Source organism: Trichechus manatus, unplaced genomic scaffold (genome assembly GCF_000243295.1).
Source record: "Trichechus manatus latirostris isolate Lorelei unplaced genomic scaffold, TriManLat1.0 scaffold00042, whole genome shotgun sequence".
In the NCBI taxonomy this organism is placed as follows: domain Eukaryota; kingdom Metazoa; phylum Chordata; class Mammalia; order Sirenia; family Trichechidae; genus Trichechus; species Trichechus manatus.
In genome coordinates this window covers 10,509,376-10,527,165 of record NW_004443978.1, presented here as the reverse complement: position 1 = coordinate 10,527,165, position 17,790 = coordinate 10,509,376, and the positions used below count along the sequence as shown (strand labels likewise).

At 40.2% G+C, this 17,790-nt stretch overlaps 1 protein-coding gene across 3 annotated transcripts in view; it reads right to left on the bottom strand.

The window, feature by feature from the left end:
* Positions 1 to 1,057: 1,057 nt before the first annotated feature.
* Positions 1,058 to 17,790, bottom strand: part of SNX5 (sorting nexin 5) — a 27,075-nt gene continuing 10,342 nt past the window's right edge. For 2 of the 3 annotated variants that reach the window (XM_023731411.1, XM_023731410.1), the window contains exons 3-14: positions 17,288 to 17,392; positions 15,994 to 16,125; positions 13,758 to 13,879; positions 12,326 to 12,449; positions 11,555 to 11,650; positions 10,696 to 10,801; positions 10,532 to 10,607; positions 9,169 to 9,208; positions 8,998 to 9,084; positions 7,690 to 7,849; positions 3,042 to 3,127; positions 1,058 to 1,134 (exon numbers count right to left, since the gene is read on the bottom strand). In XM_023731411.1, the coding sequence (XP_023587179.1) occupies positions 1,084 to 1,134; positions 3,042 to 3,127; positions 7,690 to 7,849; positions 8,998 to 9,084; positions 9,169 to 9,208; positions 10,532 to 10,607; positions 10,696 to 10,801; positions 11,555 to 11,650; positions 12,326 to 12,449; positions 13,758 to 13,879; positions 15,994 to 16,125; positions 17,288 to 17,392 (1,185 nt within the window). In that variant the 3' untranslated portion in view covers positions 1,058 to 1,083. The remainder of the gene's footprint in view (positions 1,135 to 3,041; positions 3,128 to 7,689; positions 7,850 to 8,997; positions 9,085 to 9,168; positions 9,209 to 10,531; positions 10,608 to 10,695; positions 10,802 to 11,554; positions 11,651 to 12,325; positions 12,450 to 13,757; positions 13,880 to 15,993; positions 16,126 to 17,287; positions 17,393 to 17,790) is intronic. The other variant, XM_004376445.3, reaches the window with a different exon arrangement.

Genomic DNA, 17,790 nt, shown 5'->3' with positions numbered 1-17,790 from the left:
ATTTCAGGCAAGAATTAACGGATGCTAGAAGTAGTGGGTGAAAACACGTTTGCAGAAGTGTCTTCCCATGAGTTACTTATTAATTACAAAGGTAGAAAGTAAACTTCCCAGTGGAGAAACCAAGCAGACACCACCATAACCAATAATGGGAGACAGAGTGAGTGCCTCCCACACGATGGAGAGGACACAGCAGCACAGCCACTGCAAACGTGGGTGCCCCATATCCAAGGAGGGCCTCGCTCTGGTTTGATGCTCTCACCGCTGCCAATCTTCGGGTGCACCCTAGCCTTGTTTTCACAAAAACACTCCACAAGGTAGCATGATTATTTTATTATACATTTTATAAAAAACAAAAGCCCAACATTCATATACCCCTTACTACCAGTGAGGGAGGGGGCTCACATGTTCTTAATGTAGATCTGGCCATTTTCTATAGCAGGCCACATACTTGTTTCTATACCCTTAGATACTTCTCTCCCCCCCAATATTAATATCCCAACTACAAAAACAGAGCTGCAAAGGGTGTGTAAAGATAAACGAGATGTCTTCTCTTGTCACAGTGCAAACGCTGGAGATGGCTAAAGCACCATGAGATCAACAGGGAGAAAAAACGCCTGATAAAGGAATGGAATGTCTGTTACCTGTAACAAGCAGCTGAACAGTTTGTTGTTAACTGACTCCTACCCTAAAATATTCTGTTTGTGGGGACATGGATACACGAAATAGTGAGACAAACATGTGCCAGGCAATTTCTTATACTTGTTTCCAAAAGGCACATGTCTCCTACATCCTTTCTTAATAACTAAAGACAAATTACAGAAGAACCTAGTATTTAGATTCTGCCCACTTGAGGTATTAAATGCATAAGGAAAAGATTAGTTATGTCCAAGTAACATGCAATAAAAATAGTTTTAAATGAACATGGTTAAGTGTTACGAGTTTTAGAAATCAAAATATTTATTCACATCATTTTAAACTAAAGTCAAAAGCTAATAAATCTTCCGTGGCTAATGATTTAAGTGCAAGTGATGCTGGCTTTCACATTCGTTCTGTTTCCTTTACTTCACTCAGAATAAAGGCAGATCAGTTGTTCTTGAACAAGTCAATGCAGCTTTGCAAGAGGGAGACATTATTCTGGAAGAAAAGCAGAAGTCAAGGTAGACCAATAAATCTCTCTAGAGACTAAGGTATGCTATATACCTGTAAGAATTAAACTCAAATCCACTGACTTAACTTTTCACAAAAGAAAATTCAAAGTCAGCCAAAATGGGCTGGCGCTTTTCTTCATTAAATCCTTACTGAACAACTGCCCACCCCAATTCCATGCTGCAGAGTTCATCTCCCTCCAGGGGGACAGGGACTGCTGCCTGGGAGAGGTCCAAAGCTCAAGGGCTAGTGGGCTCTTCTCTAGCACTTCTGCCCCTACCACCTATTTGCTCCCGAATGCTTACTCTAACTTCCTAACTTAAACATTATATAAATGAGCTGTCCCTACGAACCTGAAGGCCTTGGAAAGACTGACAAAAAATGGCTAAAAAATAGTTGCAAATTCCGCAAAAATTGTTTCATAGATGTCCAAGTTACCATGTTGAAGAAAGTTAGAAAACTTTTAACATTCAAACATTACAGGTGAGATTTATGCAAACATGATACTCCAATTTAAGATGTCATTCACAACAGGGTTTGGACCTAATGAAGAGGCAAGTGAATAAACCATCCATGTTGTAGTCAAAGACCCTGGGTGGTACGAACAGTTAATATGCTCAGTTGTTAAATCAAAATAAGAGTCCAAGTCTATCCAGAAGTGTCCCAGAAGAAAGATCTGGCAGTCTACTTGTGAAAAATCAGCCACTGAAAACCTCATGGAGCACAGTTCTACTCTGACCACACGGGGTTGCCACAAGACAATTCTTTAGCAACTTTTTTTCTTAATGTTGTAGTTAAAGGGTTTCAAAATACCTAAGAATGTTGTTTGTTTTCTTGCTTTAACCAATGCCAGATTTGGTGGCCAATGACACTCCCTCCCAACGTGGCTCAGCAGCCTCCCACTGCAGTCTCTGGGCTGACCCAGTTGCCTGCCCTATAGTACAGGGGTTCAATCTCAGCTGGGCACCGGAACCACCCAGGCAGCCTTAGCTTTGATTGCCTGGCGGCCACCCCAGAAATCCTGATATAATGGCACTGGGCACCAATTTTCTTTTCAAAAGCTCTCCTAGTAGATTATAACGTGCACCCAGCACTGACAACCACTGCTCTACATCTCTTCTATGCCGAAAGTAAGTTAGATATTAAATCTATGTAACAGGAGAATAAGTGTGCTTTCCTTTCTAAATCAAGAAGGAACTGACATCAGAGGACACTTAGCAAACCAGAAAACAATTTCCTCTAAAAGAGTTTTCTGTGAAAACTGAAGGTATTGAAGAACTTACAATGGTATGCTGAATACGTTCAGAGTGTGGCCCATAAGGCCTCTGGTAGGGGGGCAAGACAGCCTGCTCTATCCAAAATCAGTACTTTCTCAAGATGTTGGGGGTGCGGGGAAGTTGGTTAGCCGTAGCAGAAACACACAATCCTGTTAAGCTTACAAAACCTGCTACAGTCGCGCTGATTCCAACTCATGGCAACCCCGTGTGCTGTGGAGGAGAATCGCTCCGTAGGATTTTCTGCACTGTAATCTTTATGGAAGCAGACTGCCAGGGTTTTTTTCCTTGGCACTACTGGGTGGGTTTGAACCACCAGCTTTTATGACAGCAGCCCAGTGCAAACTGCTTGTGCCACCCAGCAACCTATTCATCTCACAAGTAACTCACAAAACGCCAGTAAGTAGCTCCCATATACTAAGAAGAAGAGCACACAAAAAGCCCCATCCGTACAGCACCAACACTGTGAACCGGGAAATCATAGGAAAAAAAAGCCCCATCTGCACGACAGCACTGACGCTGTGAACAGGGAAATAATTGGGAAAAAAAACAACAAACCACCCCCACAACAACAAAAGCCTTAAAAAAGTTGTTGGCTTTAATTTTAAGGAAAACACTTACCTTGGCATGCTTTATTTCCAGTTCAGACATTTCAATCAGATTCTTCCTAAATGCTGCCACTCGCTTTCGTTTGAAACTAATCAGCTCTATAGGAAGAGAAAAGCATTCAAGTTTACCAGAAGTTAAACAATTTTCACCTTCAGGCAGACACACTTGCACCAACAGCTTTTTTTCCCCACAGATTGTTTTTAAAGGCAGTCAACACCAAAGCTCTTAACTGCAAAGGACATTATTGGGCAAGAAAAACATTGGACACAGAAATGTCTAATTCATGATGTATAACAATTGCTTAATTTTTCTCATGTATATGTACAAGAATGCCAAACTTAACATCACACTAGACAAAAAATAATTATTTTGTCACTGAAAGCCTTATCAACCGTACTACAGATGTGACCTGTCACCTTTACACCTAGCTTTTCCTTTCCTGTTGCCTCCACCAGAATTCAGGATTAGTAACTCACTGCAAGGAAGCCCTGGTGGTGCAATGTTAAGCACTCGGCTGATAAATGAAAGGCTGGTTTGAACCTGCCCAGCAGCTCCATGGAAGAAAAATCTAGCAATCTGCTCCTGTGAAGATTATAGACCAGGAAACCCTATGGGGCAGTTCTACTCTGTCACATAGAGTCACTATGAATTGGAATTGACTCGACGACACCTAATAACTTATTGGAAATTAAGGTAAACCAAGAATATGTACTTACTCCCTCTAACGCTTTCTATAAACGTGTCAAATTAAGCTCTCTGCCTTGTGGCACACACCATCGTTTGCGGCATTTCTGTTCAACTGTCAGAGCTACCTACAAATCTGAGAAACATGACCTAAGAGCAAATCAATCCCAGTACTACAGAGTATGGTACACCAAGAACATAAGGAAAAACAGCAGGTAGTAGAAACAGGACTACACTTGACAGCGGGTTAAGCTTTTGGTTCTCTTTAATCCTCTCTAAAATTCTCAGAACCATATAGCCAATATGATGATTGAAGGTTACAACTCTGATTCTGCCCAATGGAGGTCCTTCATTTTGCAAGGTGACAAACCAATCCAATCAGATATTCTCTTCTGGGAAATATCCCAATCTGGGATTCTCTCCTGAGCTCCAGACTGTCAGTTGTCTATCTTCCCTTACTCGAATATAAGATCCGTAAGGGAAGGAGCTTAATCTCCAGCTTATTTAGCACAGTCTAAAACAGAGCCTGGCTTATAGTAAGTGCTTAACAAATATTTGTTGAATGAAAAAAGGGGGGGGGGGTAAGAACTGTTTCAAGGATGGGGGCAGCAAGAAGGAGGTTCCTTTGAAAGAATTCAGAAGGCAGAGCCACATGAGCAGGTCTGCACGGTATCTGCAGAGTTTATATAAAGAGAAGCTCTGTGCCTTACAGAGTTATGGCATCACAGTCCTGAGTAGACATGAGGCAAGACAAAGGATCAGAATCCCAGAAAGTCTATCAGACATGCCAAGCAGCATCAACCATGTTACTGGAACATACCACTAATATTATCAGAACATTTCCAGATATGCCTGCATTTCTGAACCACAGGGAAACTCAAAGTTCTGAGAAAATGAAGTCTTAAAAAGAAAACAGACTTCTCATGGAAACCTGAATTATGGGGGGAGGGGGGGTGAGGTGGGTAGTGAGCATGGCAAGTCCCGTGTCCCACTATAAGTACATTCACATTCTAGATGATACATTTCAACTTTTTGCTCTGGCTTGCTCTATGCACACAGTCCCTGAGAACCCCCAAGGTAGGAAGGTCCTCTTGAGAAAAAAACTACATATTACATTTGTGTTCAATGGAAATGGCAAGCCATCTCCCAGTAAAGTTAGGCTTTATTTAAAAAAACACCCCCTCCTCTGAAATGGGGAAGACATGAAAGAATCCTGTGGATTGGACTAGAATAGAGTCACTATAGCATAGACTCACGTCTGAAAGGTGTGTGTCTGTGTGTAGTTATGTTTAGGTGTACACACCCCTGCATGTACTAGCTCTGTCCACTGAAAGGGTCTAGAAGTAAACAGGCTCCAAGAGCAATGACCACACCTAGCTCCCAGATCTTGGTTACTACTTCGTAGTAAAAGCAACCAGGGCTCTTTGAAAAAATGGCTAATTCCAGGGCTGGCGTAGACAAAGTGTGAGATGAGCATCAAACATCTGACTGCTCCAAAAAACAAGGGGCATGCATTAGAGAAATGCAGATCAAAACTACAATGAGATACCATCTCACCCCAACAAGGCTAGCATTAATCCAAAAAACACAAAATAATAAATGTTGGAGAGGTTGTGGAGAGACTGGAACACTTATACACTGTTGGTGGGAATGTAAAATGGTATAACCGCTTTGGAAATCGATTTAGTGTTTCCTTAAAAAGCTAGAAACAGAAATACCATACGATCCAGCAATCCCACTCCTTGGAATATATCCTAGAGAAATAAGAGCCATCACATGTTCATTGCAGCAGTGTTCACGACAGCAAAAAGATGGAAACAAGCTAGGTACCCATCAACAGACGAATGGATAAACAAAATTATGCTATATTCACACAATGGAATACTATGCAACGATAAAGAACAACGATGAAGCCGTGAAACATCTTCCAACATGGAGGAATCTGGAAGGTATTATGCTGAGTGAATTTAGTCACAAAAGGACAAATACTGTATAAGACTACCATTAAAAGAACTCAAGAGAAAGTTTAAACACAGAAGAAAACATTCTTTGATGGTTATGAGGGTGGGGAGAGGGGAAGAGGGGTAGTCGCTAACTAGATAATACACAAGATGTATCAACTGGTTCCAACCCACCTGGAGCAAGGGAGAATGAAGAACACCAAAGACGCAAGGAAAGTATTACCCCAAGAGACAGAAAGGGCCACATACACCAGAGAATCCTTCAGCCTGGGACGAGAAGAACTAGATGGTGCCCAGCTACCACCAATGACCACCCTGACAGGGAACACAACCAAGAGTCCCTGATGGAGGAGAAAAGTGGGGTGTAGAACTCAAAATTCTTTAGAAGACCAGACTTAATGGTTTGATTGAGACTGGAGGAACCCCCGGAAGACACGGCCCGCAGGCTCTCTGTTGGCCCAAAACTAAAACCATTGCTTTCTCTTCAGACAAAGATTAGACTGGACTGTGAGACATAAAATGATACTCGCGAAGAGTGTGCTTCTTAGCTCAAGTAGAAACATGAGACTAAATGGGCAGCTCCTGTCCAGAGGCAAGATGAGAAGGCAGAGGGTCAGGAGCGGGCTGAATGCGCATGGGAAATCCAGGGTGGAAAGGAAGAGTGTGCTGTCACAGCACAGCGACAGCAACTAGGGTCACATAACAACGTATGTACAAATTTTTGTACGAGAGACTAACTTGAATTGCAAACTTTCACTTAAAGCACAATTTAAAAAAAGAAAAAGGGAACATGTCACAAGGACATGCCAGCTTAAAGGTGTCCCCATTGGCAAAGCCTGGGCAATTTTAGCACCAAAATAATTTAGGATTGTAATGAACTCTAAAGCATAACAAAAAAACGGGAGGGAGGAATCCAGGTGTAATAAAGAAATGTGGGAGAATGTGAGGCTCTTGTTCACAGTACAGTGCTGACTTGGGAAAGGAAAGCTGGTGTTGGGGAGGGAAGGGAGAGAAGGAGTCACCATTTTGCAACCATCACATAAAGACTGGTTCATGCAAGAATCATCAATATTGCTAAACCCCAAATCTAGGGGAAAAATTTGATGAGGAATAAGTATTTGGTCTTTAAGTGTTACTTAAAGACACTTTAATGGTCTTTTAAGTGTCTCAGGACATGTTATCAGTAGGGACCAGTCCCTAGAGAAGGACATCATGCTTGGTAAATTAGAGGGTCAGCAAAAAAAGAGGAAGACCCTCACTGAGATAGAATGACACAGCGGCTACAACAATGGGCTCAAACATAGTCAATGTTGTGAGGCTGCTGCAGGACTGGGCAGTGTTTCATTCTGCTGTACATACAGTTGCTATGGGTCAGAACTGACTCGACAGCACCTAACAAGTGTCTCCCTACAGACTGCTAATTAGTGGCATGGGAAAAACAGCAATTCTACCATGGAAAAATCAAACTTCTTGATTGAGCAATCAAAATTAACACTACAGATGAGGGCAAGATGGACACACTATGCTCTCTGACGTGATACAGCAAGAAGGGCACTACTCATATAGTATTCTGGCTGGGAAGGGAATGCATAACGAGAAACAGACCAGTCAAAAACAAACAACATTCTTTTTTTTAAAAAAAGATCATACTTAAAAAAAAGGGGGATGGTGGCTATCAGACTGTTCCATATTAAAAGGGGCTAAGGAAACACGACACCTGAATACAAAACTAGCCTGGATCTTGTACTGAAGGACATTATTGGGATAAGCAAGAAAATGAGAATATGGACAACAGATTGTACTATATCAAGGTTAAGTTTATCTAAGTTGATAACTGTACTGTATGTAAGAGAATGACTTATTCTAGCAGGAAAAAGTGTGTGTGATAAAGCAAATGAGGCAAAGTCTTGCCACTTAGGTAACTCCAATAAAGGATCTATGGTGTTATTTTTGCAACTTTTCCTAACTGCCATCTTGAAATTATTTCCAAATAAAAAATAGTATCCCTGCTCTACCTTCTTTTGCAGATTCAGAAAGCTGTTCAAATTTCTGGCAGCATTCCTGCTGGTGTGCCTCTGCCAACTTGACGTCTCTGCTTTTTAACCGGGCCTTATCCAAAGCTTTGTTTGAGTTCTCATAGTCAATGAGGGCTTTGGTGCGTCTGTATAAGAGATCCTGAGAAGAAAATTAACAGGCACGACATGGTAGTTAATCTATCCTGGAAAATCTCCAGAGACCAAAACATGAGTACTAAATATCTAAGCTACTAAAAAAAATAAACTGATTATCCACTTCTCCAATTTACTGCCTGAAATGTTATAGTCATACAGCAAGAATCTAATCCAACTCTCTCCCCTACCCATTAATTTTTCTGAATCAAGAGTTGGCTGGGACAAGTAACTCTAACAGCACTATTGAGAGCCTTTTCAGAATCCTTTATATGATCAGGAGACTAAACCAACAGAGTGTAAACAGAAGGACCTTTTCTCTAATTGATTCCATTTATTTCAATAGCTGAAGGCAATTTCAGAAAACCAACCACTGTTTATCAAAACAGATGTGCCTTTACTGCTGAGAGAGTCAATGGGGTATGTTGCTAGAATGCATGTGGGAAACAAGGTAGCAGGGAACATTCACATAATCCCACCCTGCAAATTCTGCTTCTAGGAATCTACCCTGAGGATCTAATCTGAAATAAAGATCCTTTGCAACCATATAGCAAAGAAGGCAGAAATTATCTCAGTCACTAAAATGGGTAGTTATGACACATGTATTAAACGTCTTATGGAGTTTTAAAAAACTATTTATTAAGATTGACAAAACGATTGAAGCTGGGTAAAGATATATGGCGTTCAATACACTATTATGTCTATATATACTATTCTTAAGTTTTCATGGTGAGTTTTTAATTCCATGAAAATTTAGAGACATTACGTGGCAAAAATGCACAGTTTGATGTTTTATGGCTCATAAAATGCTACAGCTGTATCTGAAACTCAATAAAAATTCACAAACGCAGAACTTATTTTTTGCCTCAGAAATAGTCCTCTGAGCTTGGTTCCCTATGTCCTATGTCCGGTAACCTATGGTACACCCATGATCTGTCTATTCAGCAACACCCCTACAGAGTTCTCAGCAATACAAGATTTAATGATATCACAAAAAAAGCATGTCATTTATACAAACAATTCTATTAAGTGCCTGTCTTTCAAAGTATAACAAATTAACTTTCTTTCTGAACAAAAAAGATACCATTAGCCCTCTTTGGGTCGTGGCAGAACGGTCCTGCACTGTCTGATGATTTAAACAAACCCTCCTCTTACCTTAGCAGCCTCTATGTTGAGCATGTAGTACCGGAGGAGCTCTGTCAGCTTTAAGTCTTCATCTGATGAGACTCGGTTCTCTACTTTCTATTAAAAAAAGTGAAGGTCACAGTCGAAGCAAAAATCTACACGATAAAATATTTATTATGAAGACAACACAAAAATCCTTACCCTAAGTTTCTCAAATAGCTCAGCAACCTTTAAAAGGTACCTGAAAATAGATATTTTAAAGTCTTAAATCATCTATGAAATATGATCTTAATCAATACTCTAAGGCACAAATAGATAAGCTTGGTGAGTCCTAATAACCTTTGCTACTTTAGGCAAAGTACTGCTTTCACTGAAATTGGGCCAAACTAGTACAGAAAATGGTAGCAAACTTCAGTCCATCGGCACTGCCACACACGGGGCACCAGCTTTCCATGCTGTTCCTTCAGGTATTCTGCTGCGCAGAACCTGCGCCTAAAGATGGCCTCATCCAATGCCAGAGCTGTGTTAACTAAGGTCAGGTTTTAATGAGGCACCACCACACCTCCACAGGAAATGCCCAGGATAGAGAAAATGTCAGAAACTTAAAGTTCAAGATGAGACTGGGAAGGTCATTAAGAACTTCAAAGTTGTTCTACTTTCTTTCAAAGATTTTCTTCCTCTTGAGCATAACCAAATCTCCCCAACAATGTCTAGGGGATGACCAGGGCAGATGGGAAGCACCATTTGCCACAGAAGACACAAGGCAAACTGCACAAAGACGACTCCAAAATCTCTCCCATATTAAAATACTCAAGCAGAAATTGAGACTCTTAAATTTGATGGGGGGAAAAAAATTGCGGGTAATAGATTATGCAATTTTTCATTTATAGAGAGCACAAGTCATCTACAAACTTAAGTCTTACATACTGAGGGTATCTAAGATTTGAGTGCCAGACTATTGCCTGTACTTGATAAGCTCGTACTCTAGAGCAGAACTGAAACCACATAGTTATTATTTGTTGTGTGCCATCAAGTCAATTCTGACTCACAGTGACCTTTAGGACAGAGTAGAACTGCCCCACAGGGTTTTCTAGGCTCTAATCTTTATGGGAGTAGATCACGGTTTTTTTCTCCCTCATAGTGGCTGGTCTCGGAAGAAGTACAACCAGAATGCTCCTTAGAAGCAAGGATGGCAAGCATATACTTTGGACATGTTGTTAAGAGGGTAAAGTAGATCATCAGTGAAAAAGAGGAAGACCTTCAATTAGATGGACTGACACAGTGACTGCAACAATGAGCTTAAGTATAACGATTGTGAGGATGGCGAAGGACCAGGTAGTGTTTCATTCTGTTGTACACAGGGTCACTGTGAGTCAGAACCAACTTGATGGCACCTAAAAAGTGGCTGGTGGGTATGAACTGCCCATCTTTTGGTTAGCAGCCAGCCAGACACTCAACCACTGTATCAGCAGGGTTCCTCTATTAGTGATTATTCTTTTAATTATACCACTCAGGGGTCTGCAATTAAAGAGCTAGGGGTAATGTTTTCCCAATAAAAACTTACTTTTTGATGACTGTGGGCTCTTCTAAAGCCAGGCTATGCAAGCAGGCTGCCGTGTGGATATAATCATCTGCAACATCTGTAGAAACAAGGGCAGCCCTTTTTACATGAACAAAGCCAGGCACACGAGTAAAGCTGTAAGTAGCTAGTAGGTGAATGGTATTTACTTTTATGAGATCTGGTCATTTTGTCAGCTTTTGCACACGAATCCTTAATCCTATTATAATAATTAATAAGAAAATTCTTCTCTTGCTCAAAAAAGTCATCTACTTCCTGAAAGAGAAAAATAAAGAAATTTAAGAACCAGAAGTTCCAAGAATGTGAATGTGCATTTTGTGCAATAAACTTTATGACAAATAGGCTCTAGAAACCAGGGAAATGCAAAAGGGTAAGATACCATTTTACACCCCAGACTAACACACACCAAGGGCTGCAGAAGTCTTGTATCATTCAGATGGCAACGTCAACAGGGAGAACAATCTGGCAATGCCCAGTAAAGTTCTGGCATCCTCTACAGGATACAGAAACACTACTGCTACACCAACAGCTCTGCCTGGTGCAGGTCTGCTACCCTGTGCTGTACACATCCATCTTGTGTGTGTTACGTGTGCATGTGGGTTGAGTAGGTGGACTTGGCTGGCTCCAACTGGGAGGCAATGCTGGCATCTGTTAAGCAATGACCAGGGATGTCACATGCCGCCCTGCAATGCCACCCACCTTACACTGTGCCAAGGACATAGTACATTCTCGGAGTACTCACTAGTAATTAAGGGGGGAGGGGGGAGTGAATAAATCATACCTACGATGGTAATATGAGACTAGTGTATTAATTTCATGTTGTAGAACAGCAATGTCCAACAGAAATGTGAGTCATGTGTGCTGTTTAAAATGTTTCTAGAAGACACATCATAAAAAGCAGGTGAAATTATTACTGTTTTATTTAACTCGACATATCTAAAACACAACCATTTCAACATATATTCACATGGAAGTCAAAAATTTTCTAAAACAGCTAAAGCCACTTACCTTAACTCCAGAAAAAAGGACTTCATCAGCACTTTTCACCACACTTTTGAAAAAGCCACCAAACATCTCTTTGGTATTTTTCCGCCTAACACTTAGCTGAAGGAAGAATTCCAAAAGGAGAGTTTATGGTACACGTTATTTTTTCAAGTTCACGTTAAAAAGTGTCTGAATACCTTCAAAGGAATACTTTTTACTAGTACAGGCCCATGTATGAGATACTTCTAATACACACCAAACTATTTAACCTAATAACCCACCAAACCTGAACAGTTCACCTCGTTGTAAAATTTTAACGTTAAGAGATGTTTCGAAAAACTATCCAGTCACTAAACTTTGAGTGGCTTTTAAATCTGTGGTTGAACTACTGACAATTCTACTGGGTTAGAACACAATGAGAAAACTTCTGAGTTAAGCTTGTCTCAAACAAAAAGTACCAAGAAACTTAACCTATAAAAAAAATAAAAAGCATACAAGTCTCATTTCAATAAAAAAAACAGTCAGGAAGAAAACAAACCAAATCAATTTAAGTTCCTCCTAATGATCTGAAACTTAACTGAGAAAAGGGGAAAAACATCAAAATTTTCTTTAAACAGTTTTATAAAAATGCCTTAGAACAATGGATCTTTTGGGGGACAATATCTAACAAGCTTTCCATTGTGTTGATAAGAAATTCAGAATTTTAAAATAGCCCACAAAGTATTCCAAGTATGTTTCTGCTGTATAGCCTTATAAATTTTAACTGACCACAGAAACAGAATAAACATGCCTTACATCTTGATCATATTCCAGGAAAACATGAAAGTTGCGATCTTTATTGAGAACAGGGTGAGAAGAAAGCCGCTGAAGAAAGACTTCGTGGGAGGATACAGTCTTCTTAAAGACCGCAAGGTATTCACTGAAAAAGACGGATGGCATTCAGTTGGCGTCACTCAGCTCCCCGACAAATACTGCTCCCGGCTCACTCTATTGTCCTGTTCATGCCACTAAGTAAAATACTGGAACGGGACAAAACGGCATTTTGGCATAACTTTCTATCTAGAGTAATGCCATTTTGGAATCTGCAGAATGAACAGAGATGGAGGGGTCAAGTGATGTTGTAATTGTATTTGATGGATCAAGTTTGAGAAGCCTCAACCTACACATAATCACTGCTATTTATTTAGCAGCCAGAGCATGATCCTGGCAAGAAACATTCTTTTTCTTTAAAACAATGAAAGCCCTCTAAATCCACAGCCAGCATGAGTCTAATAAACATGAGAGTCAGCAGAAATTATATAAAATGACTTAATCTCACTCTACACATTAAAGATTGCTTTAAACTCCGGACATGCTGTTTAGTTTGTTGCATTTAGTGCTCGATCCCCAGAGCCTGGCCACAAGGGCACGCAAGTGCGTGCTGAATGACTCAGTACCTGGAGGTGTGGGTGCACTGCCCTATATAACATGGGCTCGGGGAAGAGCACTGAGGAGAGCAGCTGACATGGGCACCCGAACTCTAATACACTGATGGGGGGACAGGGGTGTGTGATGCTTTTGAGCCAAAAATAACAAAGAGCAAGGGTGGTTTCAAACTTTCAAAAATTCAGAATCTAGAGCCAACGATTTGAAAAGGGAAGGTACACAGTATTTTCCTTCTCATCTTCCAGTGGGGTTGTAATGGGCAATTTAAGAGTTCAAGTTTGGTTTGTTTCAGAGAACAGAGAACACTAGCTGAACATCTGGTACACGTTTTTCAGTTTTCTTAATGCAAACCTCCAAATATGACAGACTGATGAGTACTAGGAACCATCAATAGGGTTATTCAGAGTTGCTTCTTTGTAACACTTGCAGGAATTTAGTTTCTCCTACACTTATAATAACCAAACTTTACAGGGAAGAAAGGTTTGTACATTTATCAGTAACATGAAAAATTTATAAAGACATGGAAGTTTATTTCTTCACTATGCCACATCAGCATTCCCTAACAAGTTTGGTCTACATCAGGGAAAACAAACAGCCTAGCCGGTGTCAACGGCCCCCAGCGAATCAACATTTAAAGTACAAAGACAATGTCCCACATTCTGCAAAATAGCATTAGGCAACTAATTAACAGCTGTACTTAAAAAAACAAAACCAGCTGTCAGGTTCTTCTACTTATTTCTGTACACATAACCACGGTTCTCCGCTTTTCAAAAGATGCAGCCCATTAAGAAAATCCACTTACGCTTCCAGTTCTTGCTTCATTTTGGCAAATTCTTCTTTGGTCATAGACCCTTCACCCTCTCCCAGTTTCTGCATCTTCTCTCGAGGGCCGTCAAAGTCAGGTTTTGTAGGAGCGGGCGGAATCTGCAGCAAAGGCAGGTGAACCGTGAGCATTCCTGGCCTGGTAGTAACATTCTAGTTGGTGTGTCCAGAAGACAGCCAACTCAGCATGGCTGTCTAAAAGTCAACTTCTGTTTTTCTATTAATCCTATTAATTCTCATTTAATTAAAACGAAGTGGCCTCCCCCATAATTGGGCACTCACTCTGAACACAAGTACTTCTTCAGTTTACTCATTATAGCCAATTGGTAGGGCATAACAGTTTTCATTCTGCTTCAACGTTTCAGTTTAAACCCAGAATAATCAAAGCTAAAAACCAATGAAGTGTCATCAAGATTATAAATTCTCGAAACTTTTTAAAAAAATTTCAGAGAATAATCAAAAGATTCTAGTTTTAAGTGAACAGAACATTTCTAAATACAAGCTTATAAGTATTAATTTCATCCAGTTATTAAGAATCATCATTTAGGCAGACTCTTCAGTCATCTTGGCAAGAAAAGTCATATATTTCACTCTTCTTTAAAATTAGTTCCTGTAACCAAGAATTAAATTCAAAGACTGACAGGGATGGGAAGAGGAAATTCACTCTCTGGATAGTAAACACTTGTATTTTTAGTGATGGGAAAGATAACACCAAATGAGGGTGAAGTGTACACAGCTTGATGAAGGTAAACAATGTCACTAAAAAGTATGTGAGAAAAAAGGACCTGTTGGTAATGCTACGGCATATATAATTTTGAAACAGCAAAAACAACCAAAAAAAGCATGTGCAGGTATATATATGTATACAGGCATACAGATGTATCAAAAAAAAAAAAAAAAAAAACACACACAACCAAACCCATTGCCATCGGGCTAATTCCAACTCAGTGACCCTATAGGACAGAGCAGAACTGCCCCATAGGGTTTCCAAGGAGCAGGTGGTGGATATGAACTGGCAACCTTTTGGCTAACCACTGTTCAACCAGTGCTCCGTATAGGTCTGTGTGTGTATGCACGTATATGAATCTAAGTGACTACATGCACATATACGAAAAAGTACATAAGGGATATTGGTTACAGATACTTCTTAGACATAATCAAATACACTAAGGGATTGGTTTCCTGGGTTTGAAGGATTAGGACAACAGATGGGACACCTCAGTCAACTGAAGTAATACAGTTCACAAAGTTATGTTCTACATCCTAGTTTAGTGAGTAGTGTCTGGGGTCTAAAAAGCTTGCGAGTGGCCATCTAAGATGCAACTATTGGTCTCCACTCATCTGGAGCAAGAGGGAAACCAAAGGCTCAAATAAAAAATTAGTCTACAGGACAAATAGTCTACATGAACCACAGACTCATCTCTACTGAAACCAGAAGAACTAGATGGTGCCCGGCTACCACCAATCTGTTCCAATCAGGACCACAATAGATGGACCCTGATAGAATGGGAGAACAATGGGGAACAGAACCTCAAATTCCTTAAAAAAAAAATTAAAAATCCCAGACCTACTGTCCTGAGAGAATACCTTAAACTCTAACACTCTAGAAAACTGTAGTTTTCTACATGATTGGGCATATTGCTTCGGTTAAATTAAAAATCAGGAGAAAAACTCTTTAGATCGCAAGGAACAACCCTAATACTCTTCAAACCTTGAACTGAAACTAATCCCTGAGGTCACCTTGCACCTAAATAACAGATTGGCTCACAAAATAGTAAGTATCACTCGTAAGTACTGTGCTCTTTTAAAAATTACCCATGAGACCAAATTGTCAACAACTGTAAAACAAAGGTGAGGATGTAAGGGGGCAGGGAAACTAGGTTAGCGGAAATGGAACAACCAGAACGGAAACAGTAAGAATGTTCACGCATCGCCAATGAATAACTTGCGTAGAAATTGCTGAATGGGAACGTAAACTGCTGTGTAAACCTTCACTGAAAACACAATAGAATATTTAGTTATAAACCATTCTCCACATATATTTTAGAATTTACCAGTAAGAGAATTAGTGGTGCACAGTCTATAGTAAGCAGATGCAATCAAACTGTTTACACAATCCGCTATAAAAAGTGGGTAAAAGTCTCTTTAAACAAAAGAAATAGCAAAGTAAAAGAAACCAGCTTTAGAAATTACTTGACTTTCTAAAATGTACTTACAATAAGTCCAGCATAGTCTGTTGTTTCAATAAGGGTATCATGTAGCCACACAAAGTCTTCATGTTGCCTCGTAACAGAAAACTCTGGGCTCTGAAATGTGGACAGTGTGGTCTGTAAAGAAAGAAACCACCACTTTTAGATAAAGTGGTTTGGGTTTCCTGAGTTGCACTATGGGAAAATAATACGTAATACAACATCACAGTAAGATCCAGTAAAGAACCAGGCAGCAAAACCCAACCCAATCTCTCCACGACTACAGAACTCACATCTAAGATATAACCTCTTTTCACAAAAGTCCTTTCTGAAGTTTGCAAGAAACATCCAATGAAAGATGTAAGAATCTAACAGTAGCAGAAAAAGTTCCAGGAAGTTAAATCACAACCCTAATTCTCTTTTTAAAAGGCTGAACAAAACGAGACATACATTAATGTTTAAAAAAATCTTAGCTACAGTTCACTATTGCTCTGGAAATTGTCTTTGGCTTCCTTTTTACCACAGTGAATGCTTATTCCACCTCCTTTCATCAGGTCAACTCAGGCAGAGAATCACATTGCCCATCTTCATATCGCTTCCTGAATAACTAAGGCATGCGAATAAAGCCACTGAGGTATTAAGAGAAAAATGTGTAGGAAAGGACTTTAGGACTGGACAGGGGATAAACCACAAGCTCCAGCATCACAATGCTTGGATTCTAATCCTGTCTCAGCCATTTACTTTATGTAAACCTGTGCCTCAGTTTCCTCACCTGTAAAACAGCAGTGTAAAGCCCTTAGAAGAGTGGCTGGCATAAAAGCTTTCATTATATTTTAACTAGTCGGAGGGAGAAAAGCCTGAAAATGTTCCTGAAGACTGATTCTGAGAAATTAAACTGCAGTTTTTTTCTACATGATTGGTCATATTGCTTCAGTCAAATTAAAAATTGGGAGGGAAAATCTCTGGATCACAAGGAACAGGTGGGGTGGAAGCAGGCTGACAATGCAGAACGCACTGAGCTGGGCAGGTGGTTGGCTCCCGCTGTAGCACTGTACCAGGTGTGCTTCCTCATGGCAGAGTATTAGCTATATAAAAGCTCTAGGGAGCCACCACTGAGGGGCAATGCTGAAACAACAGCATTTCTGGATGTTAACTACAACCAAGATGAGGGGGTGCCCAATTTCTCACTTTAACAGCAGCAAAGCTACACAGAAACAAGGAGCAACCATTTCCGTTAAGGGAGTCTATGCTCACACTCACAATGAGTAACGACACTGTGACCTAGCATCGTTTTCATTAATGAAGTCACTCTGCCACTTACCTTTGTGTGCACTGTAAATTTGACCTTATCTCTCTCACTGAGCGCATCGGGTATGTCAATCTGAAGCGAGGGATCGACATTCAGGTCCACAGACACAGATCTCAGCTGAAATACATTTTTTTGGTGTTAGTCTAAAATTCGATTTAGCCCTAAAAAGTATCCTTCCAAAAACAGGAGATCATAATTAAAAAGCAGTCTAGAGAGATCTTTAGAATAAGGTCACTGTTTTGAGATGTCTCTAAATATATTCAAAGTTGTGGGGAATGCTTAGGTGAGTTCAAAGTACTCCTATACTCCAAACAAAGCAACTGTATGATTCCAAGGATCATGTACATATGTAAGTTTTATGCCAACGTGAGAAATACATTTATCTAAATGCTTGAAGAGCTAGCTGTAAGACAGCCTAGCTCAGGCTTCTTGAGCTTCTTATTCAAATGCAAAGGTACAAAGACTAGTCAACAGGCATTAACCAGACCCCATATATGTAAGAAAACTCGGAGGGA